This window comes from Struthio camelus, chromosome 24, assembly GCF_040807025.1.
Source record: "Struthio camelus isolate bStrCam1 chromosome 24, bStrCam1.hap1, whole genome shotgun sequence".
NCBI lineage: Eukaryota > Metazoa > Chordata > Aves > Struthioniformes > Struthionidae > Struthio > Struthio camelus.
Genome location: NC_090965.1, coordinates 2,748,530 through 2,764,008, shown reverse-complemented (window position 1 = coordinate 2,764,008; position 15,479 = coordinate 2,748,530). Strand labels below are relative to the sequence as shown.

At 49.4% G+C, this 15,479-nt stretch overlaps 1 protein-coding gene across 1 annotated transcript in view; it reads right to left on the bottom strand.

The window, feature by feature from the left end:
- LGR6 (leucine rich repeat containing G protein-coupled receptor 6) overlaps positions 1 to 15,479 on the bottom strand; it is a 156,598-nt gene that overhangs the window by 75,161 nt on the left and 65,958 nt on the right. The window contains exons 3-4 of the mRNA XM_068918509.1: positions 15,158 to 15,229; positions 516 to 587 (exon numbers count right to left, since the gene is read on the bottom strand). Coding sequence (XP_068774610.1) covers positions 516 to 587; positions 15,158 to 15,229 — 144 coding nt within the window. The remainder of the gene's footprint in view (positions 1 to 515; positions 588 to 15,157; positions 15,230 to 15,479) is intronic.

The window sequence follows — 15,479 nt, the reverse complement described above, 5'->3', positions numbered from 1 at the left end:
CTGCAGCTGTAGTTACTCTAGAAGAAAAGTACCATCACAGCTTCAGCTTCTTCCTCAGCTGGGTCCCTGGAAGCATTTTAAAGCATTTATACCCTCACATAACTATCCCCTATCTGGGTAAAATAACGCAGCTTGCACACTGACAGACCTGAGCATCCTCTGTGCTGCCTGGATGATACCTTCCCTACCATGGTCCACCACAGAGAGGACAGAGCCCCTTCTGGGTGGATATTTTCCAGTATTCCTTGAAATGTTCATTGTCTCTGATGGTCTTTTCATCACAACGCACACACGGGAAGCTGTAATTTCAACATCCGTACCAAGACAGTATTCCCTCCATGAAAACCACCCTTTCCTCCCTTCTATACTAAGTGACAGTAATCTTTATTCTAATTGGAAAAGAAAAGGAAGAAGGGACAGAACATCCTTGACAAAGGAACTAATGACTCAAATGCTGGGAACCCAGGGCCCCCAAGGGACTCTGCAGCTCACAGCATTGATTTTTAATGACTTACAGAGATTGGAGATTTGGTAGATCTCTCAGTGCCTCTGCAGGGATGCGGCTCAGCTGGTTGTTCTGCAACATCCTAAAATTAGAAAAAAAGAAAACTCTAAAGAAAAAAAAAAAGAAAAGCCTGAAACAAAATGGAGGCAGCTGATGCTTGTTTCTGAAGCTGTCTTGCACTCTCTGGAGAAAACTGAAGGGGCTGGAAAGCAGTATGTCTGTCACACAGGTCTCTTAGGTAAGCTTGTAGGATGCAAGCAGGTGAGCCGCAGTCCAGGCTAGGCCAGAATCTAGGAGCACCAGCATCCTGCAGCAAGGTCCTGGGGAGAGTTAGGTGCTGCAATGGGAGCTGGGGAATGAGCTGGGAGGACGTGACAGGAGAGGGACCTCTACAATGCACACATATTACTGGTGAAGGGATTTAGGGGCACTTCTAGGTGGAGTTTCTGGAACTGTGCACTTCTTGATGGCTTGAACAGCACTGAGGAAGAAGCAGTGCTTCCTGTTAGTCCAGATTAATACCAGTGCTTTCAGCTCAGTTGTCCCATATTTATACTTGCGTAAGAGATCTTTCTCCCGGGGGTGATTACCTCTGCAGAGTCTATGGAAACTAGCCTCTGGGTAGCTTTCTTATTCAACTTTTGAGACTGCAGCAGATATAATGATTGAGGAGCTTCAAAGAGAGCAGGTGACTGACTATCTGTTGGACTAGACAAGAAAGGCTTACAAGGACTTCTTGGAAATGAAAGTGAGTATAGGGCATAGAGAAGGCCATGGATATTACATTACAGCCTAATAGGAGAGGGAGAGAGAGTAAGTGACAGTCCTCTCATCCCAGGGGCAGTTGTCTGACAGGCTGTAGTGATTCAGACAAGGGCAGAACAGTATCCTGAGGGTATTTACAATTAGGCAGCCTTTCTCATCTCTCTCTGCCCACCTGGAGCACCACATATGTGAGTTTACTGGTTTTATGTATCACTGCATCACTAGATAGAGCCTGATTTCTGACTCTGGACACAGCCTGGGTCCTGAACCTAGTCCCTCCTACTAGAAGAACTGGGACATCACAGGCACATGTTCCTGTGGATGAGAAAGAGATACAGACCCCAGCATAGTAAATGGTCCGGGGAAAGTGCCAAAAGAAAGGAATGTTTCACATAGCTGAGGTTTCTATTTCCAAAACCTTCAAGGAGTGGTTGGAGAAGACATAAAAAGGGAAATAACGGTTGAGGGACTGTCATAATTACTACTAGCGTCAAAGGGACAGAGCGTGGCTTTGACTAGTGAGGGATGCACAAAAAGGACTGATGCAAGCAAGAAGGAATCTCTGGAGATCAGCTAGTCCAACCCCACCCTGCTCAAGCAGGGTCATTTAAAGCACATTGCTCAGGATCGTGTCCGGGTGGGTGTTGAGTATCTCCAGCGAAGGAGACTCCACTACTTCTCTGGGCAACCTGTGCCAGTGCTCAGTCACCCTCACAGTCAAGAAGTTTTTCCCCATGTTCAGATGGAACTTCCTGGGTTTCAGTTTGTGCCTGTTGCCTCTTGTCCTGTCGCTGGGCACCACGGAGAAGAGTCTGGCCCCATCCTCTTGACACCCTCCCTTCACATACTTATACACGTCGATGAGATCGCCTCTCAGTCTTCTCTTCTCCAGGCTCAACAGGCCCAGCTCTCGCAGCCTTTCTTCAGAGGAGGATGTGATGGGAGACAGTGTCAAAAGCCTTGCTGAAGTCCAGGGAGACAACATCCACTGCTCTCCCCTCCTCTACCCAGCCCGTCATTCCATCACAGAAGGCTATCAGGTTGGTCAAGCATGATTTCCCTTTGGTGAATCCATGCTGACTACTCCTGATCACCTTCTTGTCTTCCACATGCTTAGTGAGGACCTCCAGGATGAGCTGTTCCATCACCTTTCCAGGGATGGAGGGGAGGCTGACAGGCCTGTCGTTTCCTGGCTTCTCCTTCTGGCCCTTTTGGAAGACTGGCGTGACATTGGCTTTCTTCCAGGCCTCAGGCACCTCTCCTGTTCTGCAGGCCCTTTCCAAGGTGATGGAGAATGGCCTAGCAATGACATCCACCAGCTCCCTCAGCACTCGTGGGTGCATCCCATCAGGGACCATGGATTTGTGGATGTCAAGTTTGCCTAAATGATCTCTAACCCAGTCCTCCTCCACCAAGGGAAAGTCTTCCTTTCTCCAGTCTTTCTGCCTTATCTCCAGGGTCTGGGATTCCTGAGGGCTGGCCTTAGCAGTAAAGAGAAGCAAAGAAGGCATTCAGTAACGCTGCCTTCTTTGTATCCTTCATCACCAGGGCACCCGCCCCATTCAGCAGCGGGCCCACATTTTCCCTAGTCTTCCTTTTGCTACTGATGTATTTGAAGAAGCCCTTCTTGTTATCCTTGACATCCCTTGCCAGATTTCATTCCAAATGGGCCTTAGCCTTCCTTGTCGCATCCCTGCACACTCTGACAATATCCCTATCTTCCTCCCAAGTGGCCTGTCCCCTTTTCCACATTCTGTGTACTTCCTTCTTCTGTTGGAGTTTTGTCAGGAGCTCCTTGCTCATCCATGCAGGTCTCCTGCCCCTTTGCTCGACTTCTTGCTCATAGGGGTGCACCATTCTTGAAGCCTGGAGGAAGTGATGTTTGAATATTATCCAGCTCTCTTGGACCACCCTTTCTTCTACAGCTTGATCCCATGGGATTCTTCCAAGAAGGTCCCTGAAGAGGCCAAAGTTAGCTCTCCTCAAGTCCAGGGTTGCAATCCTACTTATTGCCCTGCTTCCTCCTCACAGAATCCTGAACTCCACCATCTTGTGGTCACTGCAGCCAAGGCTACCCCCAACCTTCACATCTCCAACCAGTTCTTCCTCGTTTGTTAGTACAAGGTCCAGCAGCACATCTCTCTCCTCGTTGGCTCCTCCACCACCTGTGTCAAAAAGTTATCCTCGATGCTCTGCAGGAACCCCCTTGATTGTGCCTAGCTGTGCTGTCCTTCCAGCAGATATCAGGGTGGTTGAAGTCCCCCATGAAAGCCAGGGGGACTGGGATCATGAGGCTACTTCCAGCTGTCTGTAAAAGGCCTCATCGACTTCCTCCTCCTGATCAGGTGGCCTGTAGCAAACCCCCACAACAGTGTCACCCATGTGAGCCTGCCCTTTAATCATTACCCATGAGCTCTGAACCCACTTATCATCCACCCTGAGGCAGAGCTCCATACATTCCAGGTGTTCTCTCAAGTAAAGGGCAACTCCACAACCTTGCCTTCCTGGCCTGTCTTTCCTAAAAAGCATGTAGCCATTCATGACAACATCCCAGTCATGTGAGCTACCTCACCAAGTCTCCATAATTGCGATAAGATAATGGCCCTGCAACCACACACAGATTTCTAGTTCTTCCTGTTTATTCTCCATGCTGCATGCATTGGAGAAGTACAGGCACTTCAGAGAGGTATTCAAGCATGCCACTTTCCCAGGAGGGGTGCAAGAGAATACTCCATAGTCATGTCTTGTAGGCAGTTCCTTGGCTGCATGCTCTTGCTGGAGGTATCCCCACCTGAGCCCTGTTTTGCTGTCTGGGTGGTCTCTAACTCTTCCCTTCCCCCATCTTTTCAAGTTTAAAGCTCTTCTTACCAAGTTGGCCATCTTTTTGGTAAAGATGCATGTGCCTCACTTAGTGAGGTGGATCCATCTCTCCCCATCAGTCGTTGATCTTCATACAGGGTCCCATAGTTATAGAAACCAAAACCCTGTTGCCAAAACCAGCGGTGCAGCCAGTTGTTTACCTGGAGAATCCGTCTACTCCTCTTCTTATCTTTTCCCCTAACTGGCAGGATCAAGGAGAAAAAGACCTGGGCTCCCAGACCCTTCACCATCCCCAGAGCTCTGAAATCCCATTTAATAGTTTCCAAGTTGCCCTTGGTATCATTGGTGTCCGCATGGAAGAGCAGCAGGGGGTAGTAGTCAGATGTGTAGACAAGCCTTGGCAGTCTCTCCATGACATCTTGTATTCAAGTCCTGGCAGGCAACAAACCCCTCTAGACAAGCGGTCAGGTTGGCAGATGGGTACCGCTGACTCCTGCAGCAGGGAGTCACTGACAACAATCACTCGCTGCTTCTTCCAGGTGATGCTGTGTGGCACAGGGTTCCAGCTCAGTTGCTTCACTTGAAGCCATGCCCAGCTCCTCCTCAGCTTGGGAGACACTAAACCTGTTCACCAACTGCAAGTCTTCAGGAGGAGCAAGAGCCTTTCTCCTCCTATGAGAAGTGACCAGTTTCCAGCCTTCATCTTCTACAGACTTATGACTTACTGTTTCACATGGCACAGAGCCCACCCGCATCTCCACTGCAATGGGGGGAGGAGGGGTTGAGACTCCTAAAGCTGTAGGGTCTCTGAGAACATCCTATCTATGTCTTGCTCATCTTCGTGGATGCTACTCAGCCTGCTTACTTCCTCCCATAACTCCTTGACCTGGCAACAGAACTCATCAACAACAGCACACCTTCTACAGAAAAGATGACTGTCAGCCCCAGCCTCACAGAGAGGCCCCAGGCACTCCCTGCAACCTAAGACCTGCAGAGCTACATCCACTGTCAGAGAGTCAGTCTGGGTTGAAGCTTCTGACACAGATGATACAGCAACTTGAACAGCTACCAGGGAAAGAGCTCTGCAGCATGTCAAAACCATACCTGAGGGAGCATACACTACTAAGACTGGAGACAAAGAGGCCTTCTTTCACCCTGCTGCACAAACTACTGCATCCATTCACTGCATCTGTTAGCCGCATTCTAGGCCTGGCTATTCTGTAGGCCTCTGCCTAGCACTGACTCACAGAGTTCTTGACCCACCCTCATCAAGGGCTGGCTGGAACAAAAGCCCCAACTCCCTCTGATCAGGGGCAACCAACAGAGCTCCTTAGCAGCAGCTACACCTAGCTAGAGCTTCCCAGGAGAAGTTAAGGCCTCCTGTAGTTGTCCTTGCCTAGCTTTCCTTTCCTGTCAGCAGCAAGCACCCTCTAGTTCCTCAGAGAGTCCCCAGAAAACCCTCACAACTTCCAACAAATTCTCAGCAGTTCTAAGCATATCCCAAGCACTGCTGCGCAAACTGCTCTGTCCATTTGCTGCCTGTTAGCTGCGCTCAGTTATGGAAACAATCTTTAAAAAAGGGAAGCTATAGGGAGCTATAGGCCACCCAGTTTCTCTTTAATTTCTGGGTCCAATCATCAAATTATTTGTAAGCATATAGGAGAAAAACAGGAAAACAAGCAACTGCCAGTACTGATCAGTCAAAAATGAGTTCTGCCAAAGCCACCCAGTTTTCTTCTCTACAGGGCACAAGGCCACGGGGATGAAGGAGAAGAAGGAGACATCATCTACCCTGACTTTAGTAAAATATTAAATGCTGTCATGAAATGCTATCTTAGGAACAGGGGAGACAAGACTGATGTACAAAAAAGGCATCAGGGAGGCCATACTAAGAGTAATCAATGGAACCTAAAGCTCAGGAAAGCCCTAGCTCTGCTCACCAGGAGCTCAGGCATGAGCAGGAAAAGACATGCTGCATGCACTGACCATCAATGGATGTCCCAGGATGGTTTTTCTTGTGGTCTGGTGTTAAGTGCATCCCCTGTCAGGCCACTGCTCACTACATTCAAAACTTACATGTCACATTAGTTCATTCCTGCATTTTTTTTTCATAAAAGGCCATTTCAAAAACAACAGCAACAAAATATTGCATGATTTTGTCAAGATCTCTATTGATAACATGAAGAATGGAGAGTTGATGGCAAGGAGGTCCCTGAGCATTAGCAGGAGCACATCCCCCTCACTGTGGGATCTGATTCCTGGGGCTGCTCTGTGACTGGGTTTCCAGGCTACATTGCACTTAGTCCTTCCAGGGTACCAGAGTCACTTTGGCCCAGCTTCCTAAAGTGCTTGTATTTCATTATAGGCAGTATGTAGGCACTTGCTCCATAGGCAGATTCCTAAGTGGTATCCTCCCCTGCTCATGTCGCTCTCCTCTGACTAGGAGCCAACCCAGTCTTGGACATTTTACCTGTGACTGGAATGAATACCATTTTGGCTGGCTGGAACCTGTTGTGAGCTTGGGATTCGTGCACAGCTCCTGTCTGCTGTAGTCTCCTGGGGCCTCAGGCCAGTGGGGTGTGCAGTAAACACAATTACTAAATAATAATAAATTAATTAATACAATTAATTAATTTAATTCAATAAATTAAATTAATAAACCCAGACAACATGAAGTTCTGCCAGATGCGCCTAGAAACATTGCCATAAGGGCCAAGCTGTTGCAAGGACTAGGGAAGATGTGATCCCTCCTGGGCTTGGGAACAGAGGGATGCTTGCATGCTGCTGCAAAAGGATGATGGCAAAAGGGTTCAGAAGACAGAGAAATGTCCATGCTTGTCACACGTGGGGCTACAGTGATCTCCACTGATGAGCCACTGTCAAGTAGAGCAGCAGGTCTTTTGGGTAAGCTGAGGACATTGGTGAGTATGATAATCAAGAACCATTCAGGTCAGTGAATGCTCAAGGCCAGGTCTGGATGGTGCACTGTCACCTGTGGTTGGCACTGTTCAGGTGACCAAACTGGAACTGCAGACAATGGCAGATATGGACTTACTGAAGATGTGGTCTTCAGCAGGTCAGTCTAATGAGTCAGAAAAAATCACAGCTCTCCAGGATGTCACGTTTTGCTTTTGGAAGTAGGAGGACTCTTAGCTGGTGGAGGCTCCACCAGAAAAATGCTGGGATCAGGTCCCATCACATCAAGATCCTTGCACAAGACCGTCTCAGTAGACTTACTGCCTTCAGAGCTACAGGCCTGTGCATGATAAAATGTCCCCATCTTAGGAGGCTGAAGTGACTCAGCCAGCACAGTCAAAGGGCTGTTATTGCTGGAGGCACATGCCTGAAGCATGTGCATCTGGATTAAAGACATTCCAACTTCTGCACGTTCCTCTTCCCTCCCCATGGGAGTGCCTCTCTTGGATATGCCACATCTTTTCTTTTGTCTCAGAGCCATTTATATTCTGCACAGACTTGGGGCTGTCAAAGAGGCAGAGCCTATCTGTCAGTTCCTGGCGTGTCCCAAGCCATCTGCAAACCTGCCATCCTGGGGCAACAGGGCCTTCTTGGTGATGTTTTTGATGTATGTTCACAATCCAGGCCAATCAGTGCCTGACCTGAGCCACTTGAGTTGTTGTGATTGCAACTTAGGGAGGGAAGAGGAGGAGCAGTAAGTGGGGGTGGCCATTGGGTAGGGTCCATCTGCCCAGGAAATGGTGTAGGTACAGAGTAAAGCCACTCTTGTCAGCTTCACTCCAAGCTACATAGTGGTAGAGACCAGCTGTGGGCAGCAGAAAGGCAGAGTGTGGGTGGTAGCAGCTGCAGGCAGCACTGGGTCAGCACGCTTGTGCAGGCAGGCTGTGGGCAGCGCTGGATCTGGATGAGGCTTGTTTAGGTACGGTGCAGTGGGGTGGGTCACCCCCAGCTGGCTGCTGGGACTGTGAGGTCTGCAGCCAAAATGATGAACACAGGCATTTTCCCTCCTCATTCTGCGGTGAGACAGGCTCGGGTTGTGGGTGTGCTTGGAGTCTTTCCTTGGTGAGTCTGGTGTGGGATTCCTTCTTGGCTAGTAAGTACTGTTGTTGTTGCGGCATGTTCAGCCAGGAAAATGAGGAGGCCTGGCAATCCTGCCCATGTGGCAGAGCATTTGATGAGGGATACATGTGCAAGGGTGTGTGGGTGGGATGTGGTGTGAAGCCATGGCAGCACAAGCTCAGCCACGTGCCCAGCTGGGATGCATGTTTCCTGTCTCATAGAGCTCCAGCCAGGGCACTGTAAGGTGAGAGGCATCCAGGCAGCTCACGAGGAGGTCTGGAACGTCTGGGCATATTCCATTTTCCCAGAACTTCTCATTTAGCCACATATGGTGCCCCCCAGAGAGCTCCAAGTTAGGCAGAATATGGACTAAGGAGATGGTTTTGGCTGGGAATATCATGGCAAAGGAGACATACTAGCCAATGGAGTTGGCACTGAAACATGGACCCTAGAGCTTCCCACTTAGGGGAAGGATGGGGGCGGGGTCAGCTGTGACATAGAACAGTGCCCCTGGGAGAGGTGCACTTGCAAAGTCTCTTTGCAAAGGAATGTTCCCATCCGCTGAGGAGACCGCAGAGCATCAGCCACCATCTTGGAGCATCAGTGCAGTCCCATCCCTGCCAGTGAGGGGAGTGTAGGAGGCCAGATCTCCTCCTGTCTTCAGTTCAGGCTTGGCTCAAGGCTCATTGCATAAAGATCTCGCATATTCCCTCGTGTCACAACGTTTTGTTGGTAGTAGGGGAGCCTGGCTCTTTGCTTCCTTTCTTCTCAGTCTCCACACACCTGCTTTCATGCAAGGCTGTACCCCTGCATGGTTTCTGCAGAGGCCTATCTTGATGGCCACTTTCCAAGTGGTTTTTGTGCAGTGAAACAGCCGGAGTAGGCAGAGCCAAGAATCTGGTCCTGCTCCCAGTAGCTCTGGGATTCACTCTGAGGGCAGGGAGAGGACCATCTGCACAGGCAGGTTTCTGGAGGAATCCCCAGGGTGTTTCCCATCCTTTTTTAAACACAGACTAATTCTCTGGAAAGACTGGGAAAGCACCAGGCCCCTTGACAGCCCAAGAGCCATGTGAGTGTTTACTTGTGAACATGCACATGACTGCCATCAGCTCTAAGGCCTTGACACATTAAAATTAAATGGCAACAATTGTTATCATCACCAGCCACAAACTTGTCTCCTTGGAGGACACCCCATCATTACAGGTGATGTATGATCTGATGTATGCTTTGATCCTGCTATGATTCAGCTCCTGAATACCTGCAGTCTCTTGTGGAGCCATGTCCAGCCATGCCTGTCATCTGTTACATCTTAGCCAGCTTGTGACAGAGGCTCCAAGCCTCTCGAGGCAATCTGTCCTGAACATCTCTGGTGCCATCTGCTCAAAAACCTGCTAGTCCTGTCCTTCAGATATGTATTTCCTTCCTTATGGCAGCAGCTATGTCCTGGAAGAATTATGCCTGTCCTCATTAACCTCTTATGCACATTAAGAAACCTCAGTTCTCTCAGTTTTCCTTCAGGCCATCACCAGATCCCTGATCCTTCTTGTTGTTTTTTTTTTAAAAGTGATTTACTTTTCTTCTTCACTGGGCCACAGGAAACAGTATCTTATCTTTCCAGCACACTTTGACTGTGGAAACAAAGCCATAGGCACGATCCAGAAGCTCCAGAAGTAGTGTTGGTCCTTGTGTGCCTGCCATCAGCCTGGCCAAGCTTCCCAATCCCAATGGGTTGCATAGGGGCACAAGGTACAGAGTGCCCAGGGCATCTGGTGTTGGGGCTTTTGCTCCCCTTTCACAAGCAGCAGTCAGCTGTGCAAGCAAGGCAGTTGTGCTTAGCCAGGTTACTCCTGTTTTATTGCATGGGAGAAGAACCAGGGCCTCTGATTATGGACTTGGCAGGGCACAATTCACACCTCTCCCACTAGCCACTGGCCCCACACACCTCTCTGAGCGATGCATGCCTTGGAGGGGGTCCCACCAACCTTGCAGTGTGCACTGAGCAGGAACTGGCTCTGGGCACAGCAGCACTGTTCATGGTGCTTGGTGGTCCTTGCATTTGGCCCATGTCCATACAGAGCAGCCAGCGAGACGCTCAGAGGAGTGACAGGGCCCTTCCTTTCTCTCTCATCCTTCCAGTAAAGGAAACAGGGAAGCATCTGGAGAATGGCAAGATGCAGGGAGAAGAGTGCAGGTGGGGTGGGTGTGGTGTGGCAGGATAGTTAGAGAAAAATCAGGAGTCACTTTAGCAGGTGTTAGAGATGGCCAGAGTGTCTAAGGTTTGGGCAGCTCCTTGTCTACACTAGGCAGCTCCAGGGGTCATTTGTGCTGCCATCGGATGAGCCTTGCACAGAAGATGCAGGTGGAAGGCATGGGGAGAGGGTCTCACCGCCATTCCCCTGCTCAAAAATGCGGGGGCGATGCGGGGTGGGGGGTGAGCACCCTGCATATCTCAGTGCTTGATGATTTCAGGATGTCTCCTTAGCTTTTCCTCTTCTAGATTTAATTATCCTAAGCCCATTCTTCTGTAACCCCTGCAATGTTTACTATGTTCTCCTCACAGATGTTGATCTTTCATTTGCTGATCCTTTTGCTCGTCGTCCCCTGGGTGCCCACTAGCTGCTCCATATCCTGCAGGGCAGGGCCAGCACGAGACAGTGTGGCCCAGCCAAGGGCTCCCCAGCATGAAGAGGAGCAGAAGGATCCCTGCTGGTGTCCTGCTGCTTTACCCCGCATTTAGCCATGCCCAGAGGGTGTCTGCCTTCTCCAAGAGCAAGTTAGTCTTGCCTCAGGTCTCCCGGGACCCCCACCAACCCCAGGCCATTTCTGCAGGGCTGCCAGTGAGCCCCCACCTGTATTTATGCAACCAATTATCCCTGTCTGTCCGCAGAGCTTTTCTTTTGGCCTCTCTTTTGCAGCATCCTGCCTCTTCCAGTTGTCTCTCCCATTAGCCAAGACTCTCCCTTCTGAGTCCTTGCGCCTGTCCTTGCAGATGCATGCTGCCTTGTACAGCCCCATGCTGTCAGCAGAGGTAAAAAGCATACTTCTCAGTAACCATCTGGTTCCAGTTTGGTATCCGGCCTAGGAGTCTATCTCTGTGCCTTTGCTGGCTGAGAGACAGAGTCAGGCACCCACCGAAAAGTTCAATGCACCTCCAATATTTGAGCATACAAGCTGAAGCGTGACTCACTCGCCCAGAGTGCTCTCCTCTCTTGACTGCTGACAGAGTTAGGAATGTTAGGTATAAGCTTGATGGCTCATCTCTAGCTCAAGCTAAGAGGCAGGATTGTTGCTGTTTCTTTCTTAATACCTTTCGTCTTAGTATTTCTCTGTTTTCTTCTGCCTCATGGACTCTGAAAATTGTCTCTCTAGATACCTCCTTCAAAGTATGGGGTTTTTTTTGATGGAGAAGAAATTTCAGAGAAAAGTATATTACTTTGGGAGTGATTATATTGGTCCTAAGTTCTCTGTGTGTACGTCCCAGGCTGAGAAACACAGAGAGAACAGGGAGCAAGGATTTGATCCGGACTTGGCCCAGAGTGGTGAGCAGCTTTTCTCAGTGTGAAACACTGCTCTGCACAATGTATTTTCATGGCAGTCCCATCAGGCTATCAATGTAACTGGGGCCAAACTGTTACTCACTCGGTACCAAGCACAACTAACACAGAGCACACTTCAGTACACTGTGCAGCTGTATGATGCACATGCTTCTGTAGGCTCTGTGCAGCTATACAGTGCACAGTGAATTTATACCTCTTTGTCCTCCCTGTCACCTGTTTAAACCTCCATAACTTATCCTATACATCACAGCAGTGCCAAAGGGCCTCAGTCATATGCCTCCTACAGTCTTTTGGGTTTGAAGCTGCTATTCTCATCTTCAGTGTCAGGTAACAGAGAGATCTTAGAGAACCTAGCTAACAGGGGAGGTCTTGCCCTGAAGAAACAGTGGCTTGGATGGGAACTGAGAAGCACAGCAAGAGAAGAGAAAATTGAAAAATGGCTTGGGAAGAGGGAACAAGGCTTTTCAGTCACTCCAAAGGCAGAGGAAGAGGGAGACAACCCTGAGCTCTCCCTTGTCCAGGCTCCGCTCTTTGTTCCTCCCCAGAACCAGACGCTGAGGGAAGGTGCAAGCTACTCTGCAGAGGGCTGGCAAGGGGCTCTCTGCTTCTGATCTCAGTTTCTGCCTTGTTTTTTCAAAAAGTAATATGGCAAAAATAAGCACATTCTCCTACAGGAGGTTTTGGTGATTTTATTGCAGTACCAAATGAGGTTGTGGACCCTATTGTGGAAGGCAGCTAGGACACACACACACAGCCTTGTCCTAATGAGATCAGAGGGGAAGTAGAGTGATCCGTGGGTCATTAGCAAGCCAGTGCCAGGAAGGAGGCTTGTGCATCCTTCTCCTGTGCAATTGTGTTGGTGTGCAGATTGAAAGTTGCAGGTGGAAGGCTGTTGAGGCTGCTCAGGGATTACCCTTGCTGCCAGTCTCCAAACACTGTTTGCTGACGTGTCTCTGGGGAGATGGAGCAGAATCTGCTGAGCTGCTATATTGTTACCAGCCTTGACAGAGACACTGCCTGATGAGAAAAACAACTTGAAGGAGCAAACACGGTGGCCTTCACCTTCTTTCTTCAACACCTTGTGGTTTTATTCTGTCTTTTCTAAGCCGAAGAAATCACTGAGAATCCCTATCCTTGCCAAGAGCCCTTCCAATGTGATTAAAGCTGAAATGCTACTCAAGTCTGTCCTGGCAGATTTTCTAATCCCATTTCAGCAAATTCCCAGGGACCAGCCTACTTTTTCAATGCCCCTCACTGCCTACCTCACTCTCATGGTGGCAGAGGAATAAAAGGAGCGTGAATGATCTCTGTTCCTGGAGGAAGCAAGAACCAGAAGCCTGGAGGGCATTCACAACTACATCTGCCAATGACCTGACTCCTGTGGAGCCAGCAATACCTTTACAGAAAACAGTTACAGCAGCTCCTAGAGCAAAAGCACACGATAGTCCAACATATCTCTGCAAACGTGGCAAGGAAAGTGTCAATAGCTTTGAAAAGTGAAAAGCTCCCAGTGATATGAGGGCTGGAAATGCCCTGCTTTTAGAAAGTAGGAACTTTAAATAACAAGCCCTGTAGCAGGGCCTGCATGGGCCAGTCACTGTGAGCATCAACCCTTCCTTCCTTGGCTTTTGATCTGGGCTAGTCCTCTGCATATCTCTATGGGAAAAGTCAGGGGTTTTGGTGTAAATTTAAGGAAGACCTAGATTGGTTGTGATGCAGGGGCTTGCTGTGACAGCCCAGCTACCACCTTCTGTTGCTGGGCACAGCCAGGCTGTGAGTAAGGCAGATCGTCCTGAGGCATCAGGACACTGACCACAGCTCTGTCTTCATCTCACAACTTGCCTGGAGCAAGTTTCTCTGTGCAACCATATCCCAACTGGAAATACAGTGACAGATGCTCTAATCCTTTGGGGCTCTTCTTGGAATGGGGCCACTTGTGAACCTGCCCTTCCTGGTGTCTGTGACCATGGTGGGGCATGTGGGGAGTCCGTGAGCCCGTCTGTGCACTGACAGCAGGGCAGAGAGAGCGCGTTCTTCTTGTTATTGCAACCTGCTGGGAGCTGTGCTGGCTTTGGAAGGGAGGCATCGTTCTTATATTCTGCATCAGTAGTTAGCTGGGCCTGACACAAGTAGAACTTGATCAAAAGCGGCTTTTAGAGCTCTCAAGTTCCCTGGATGGAAAGTTCCTCTTGTTGAAATTGGGTGGGAGAGCTGTGGTTTTTCCTCAGTTCCTTTGATTTGTTGCCTAATGCAGGGGATGGATAAATCTCTAAGCCCTGAGATTTAGGGCAGGATTCATACTTTATATCTTCAGAAGACGTAGTAAACAGCCTGTACTCTCTAATCCTGGAAGCAGGTTTGTACCTGCTCGCTCTGTATAAACTGGGCCAGCTACAACAATTTCACGTTGCAGCTGAGTTCAAAACATCCCCTTGGGGATGAAATGTTTATTGCACGAGATTTTTAAAATGGTTCCTGAAAGGGAGAAAGAGAGACTTGCAGCTGAATACCCTGCACAGACTTTGCGGGCTTGGGTCATGGATGCAAAACCTATGTCACATCATGACCAGTGGGACACACCTGGCCCCTAGGAAGGAATTTGCTGGTCATCTTTGTCATTCAGACCTTCCTGCAGGCATGGGCAGTCCCAGCACTTCCCAATGAATGGACAGAGGTGGGTGGCCTGCCCACAATGACTAGGCCTTTATTTCCCTGATTTGGCAGTTCCTAGGCATGGCCTGAAGGCTGCAATGCTCCTGAGACCTAGCTGCACATGTCCACCTTGCCCCTATGAGCCAGCTGAGCTTAGGCTGAAGTCATACTTCAGCCCAAAGGCTCCCATCTCTCTTGGGGGCAGGTAACTTCAGAGCCTCCTGGAGATCTCCTGGGCCGTCCATCCTGCCTGCAGTCAGGATTGCAGCAAAGACAGATTGGTTTCAAAGAAGTAGCCAAGCTGAGCAGAATACAGGGTCTTTCCAAAGTGCCTGTCACTGCACAGGTGTCTGGACATTTGAGTTGTTCTAGCCCAGTCCCAAGACCCAGCTGCAGTGTACAGGACAGATGGGTGCCAGTTTGGGGTCTGGAGACCACATCTTAGCACTGTAGACATATGGGCAGTGAAATTCATCAGGATATTTTGTGCATTTTATCTGAAGTATGAACCTCTGCATATTCTGCGTTTTTCATAAGGCAAGAAGGGCTGTGCCCTGAAGATGATCTGCTCATAGTTTGCTGCAGCAGAAGCAAGGAAGTGGTGCTAACAGCAAGTGGGCCCTGGGATGGGAGGCACCCCCCCCTCACCAGATGTGCATGTTAGATGGCCTGGGTTTAAGAACTCATACTACACCAGCTTGTAACTTTTCATCTTCCTCTGGCTGGCTCCAAGTCCCAATGCATGGCCAGTGCCTGGCACACAGGTGCTGTAGAAGGCAAAAGGAGATGGTGGTAGCGGTGCAGAAGGGAGTGAATTACTTACAGAATCTTCAGACTGTAGAGGCCAGAAAAAGCTTCCCCTGGGATCCTGGAGATCTGATTTCCAGAGAGGCGTCTGCAGCAAAAAGAAGAGCCAATAATGTGTCAGCATCCTTGTAATGACAATCCCTTGTCTACAGAGGCTTAACAATTCATGCATCTTGCTACAGCCCTCTCAGGGAGGATGCTTTGACTCTTGGAAGCTGAGCTGCAGGTGTGGGCTCAGGCAGTCTTTGCATATGTTCCCCTCTTATGTTTGGGGAACAGGCAAAGAAAATAATGGTTTGTTACTCCTGCCAGCCCTCAGTTCAGTGCTTTCAGCATCC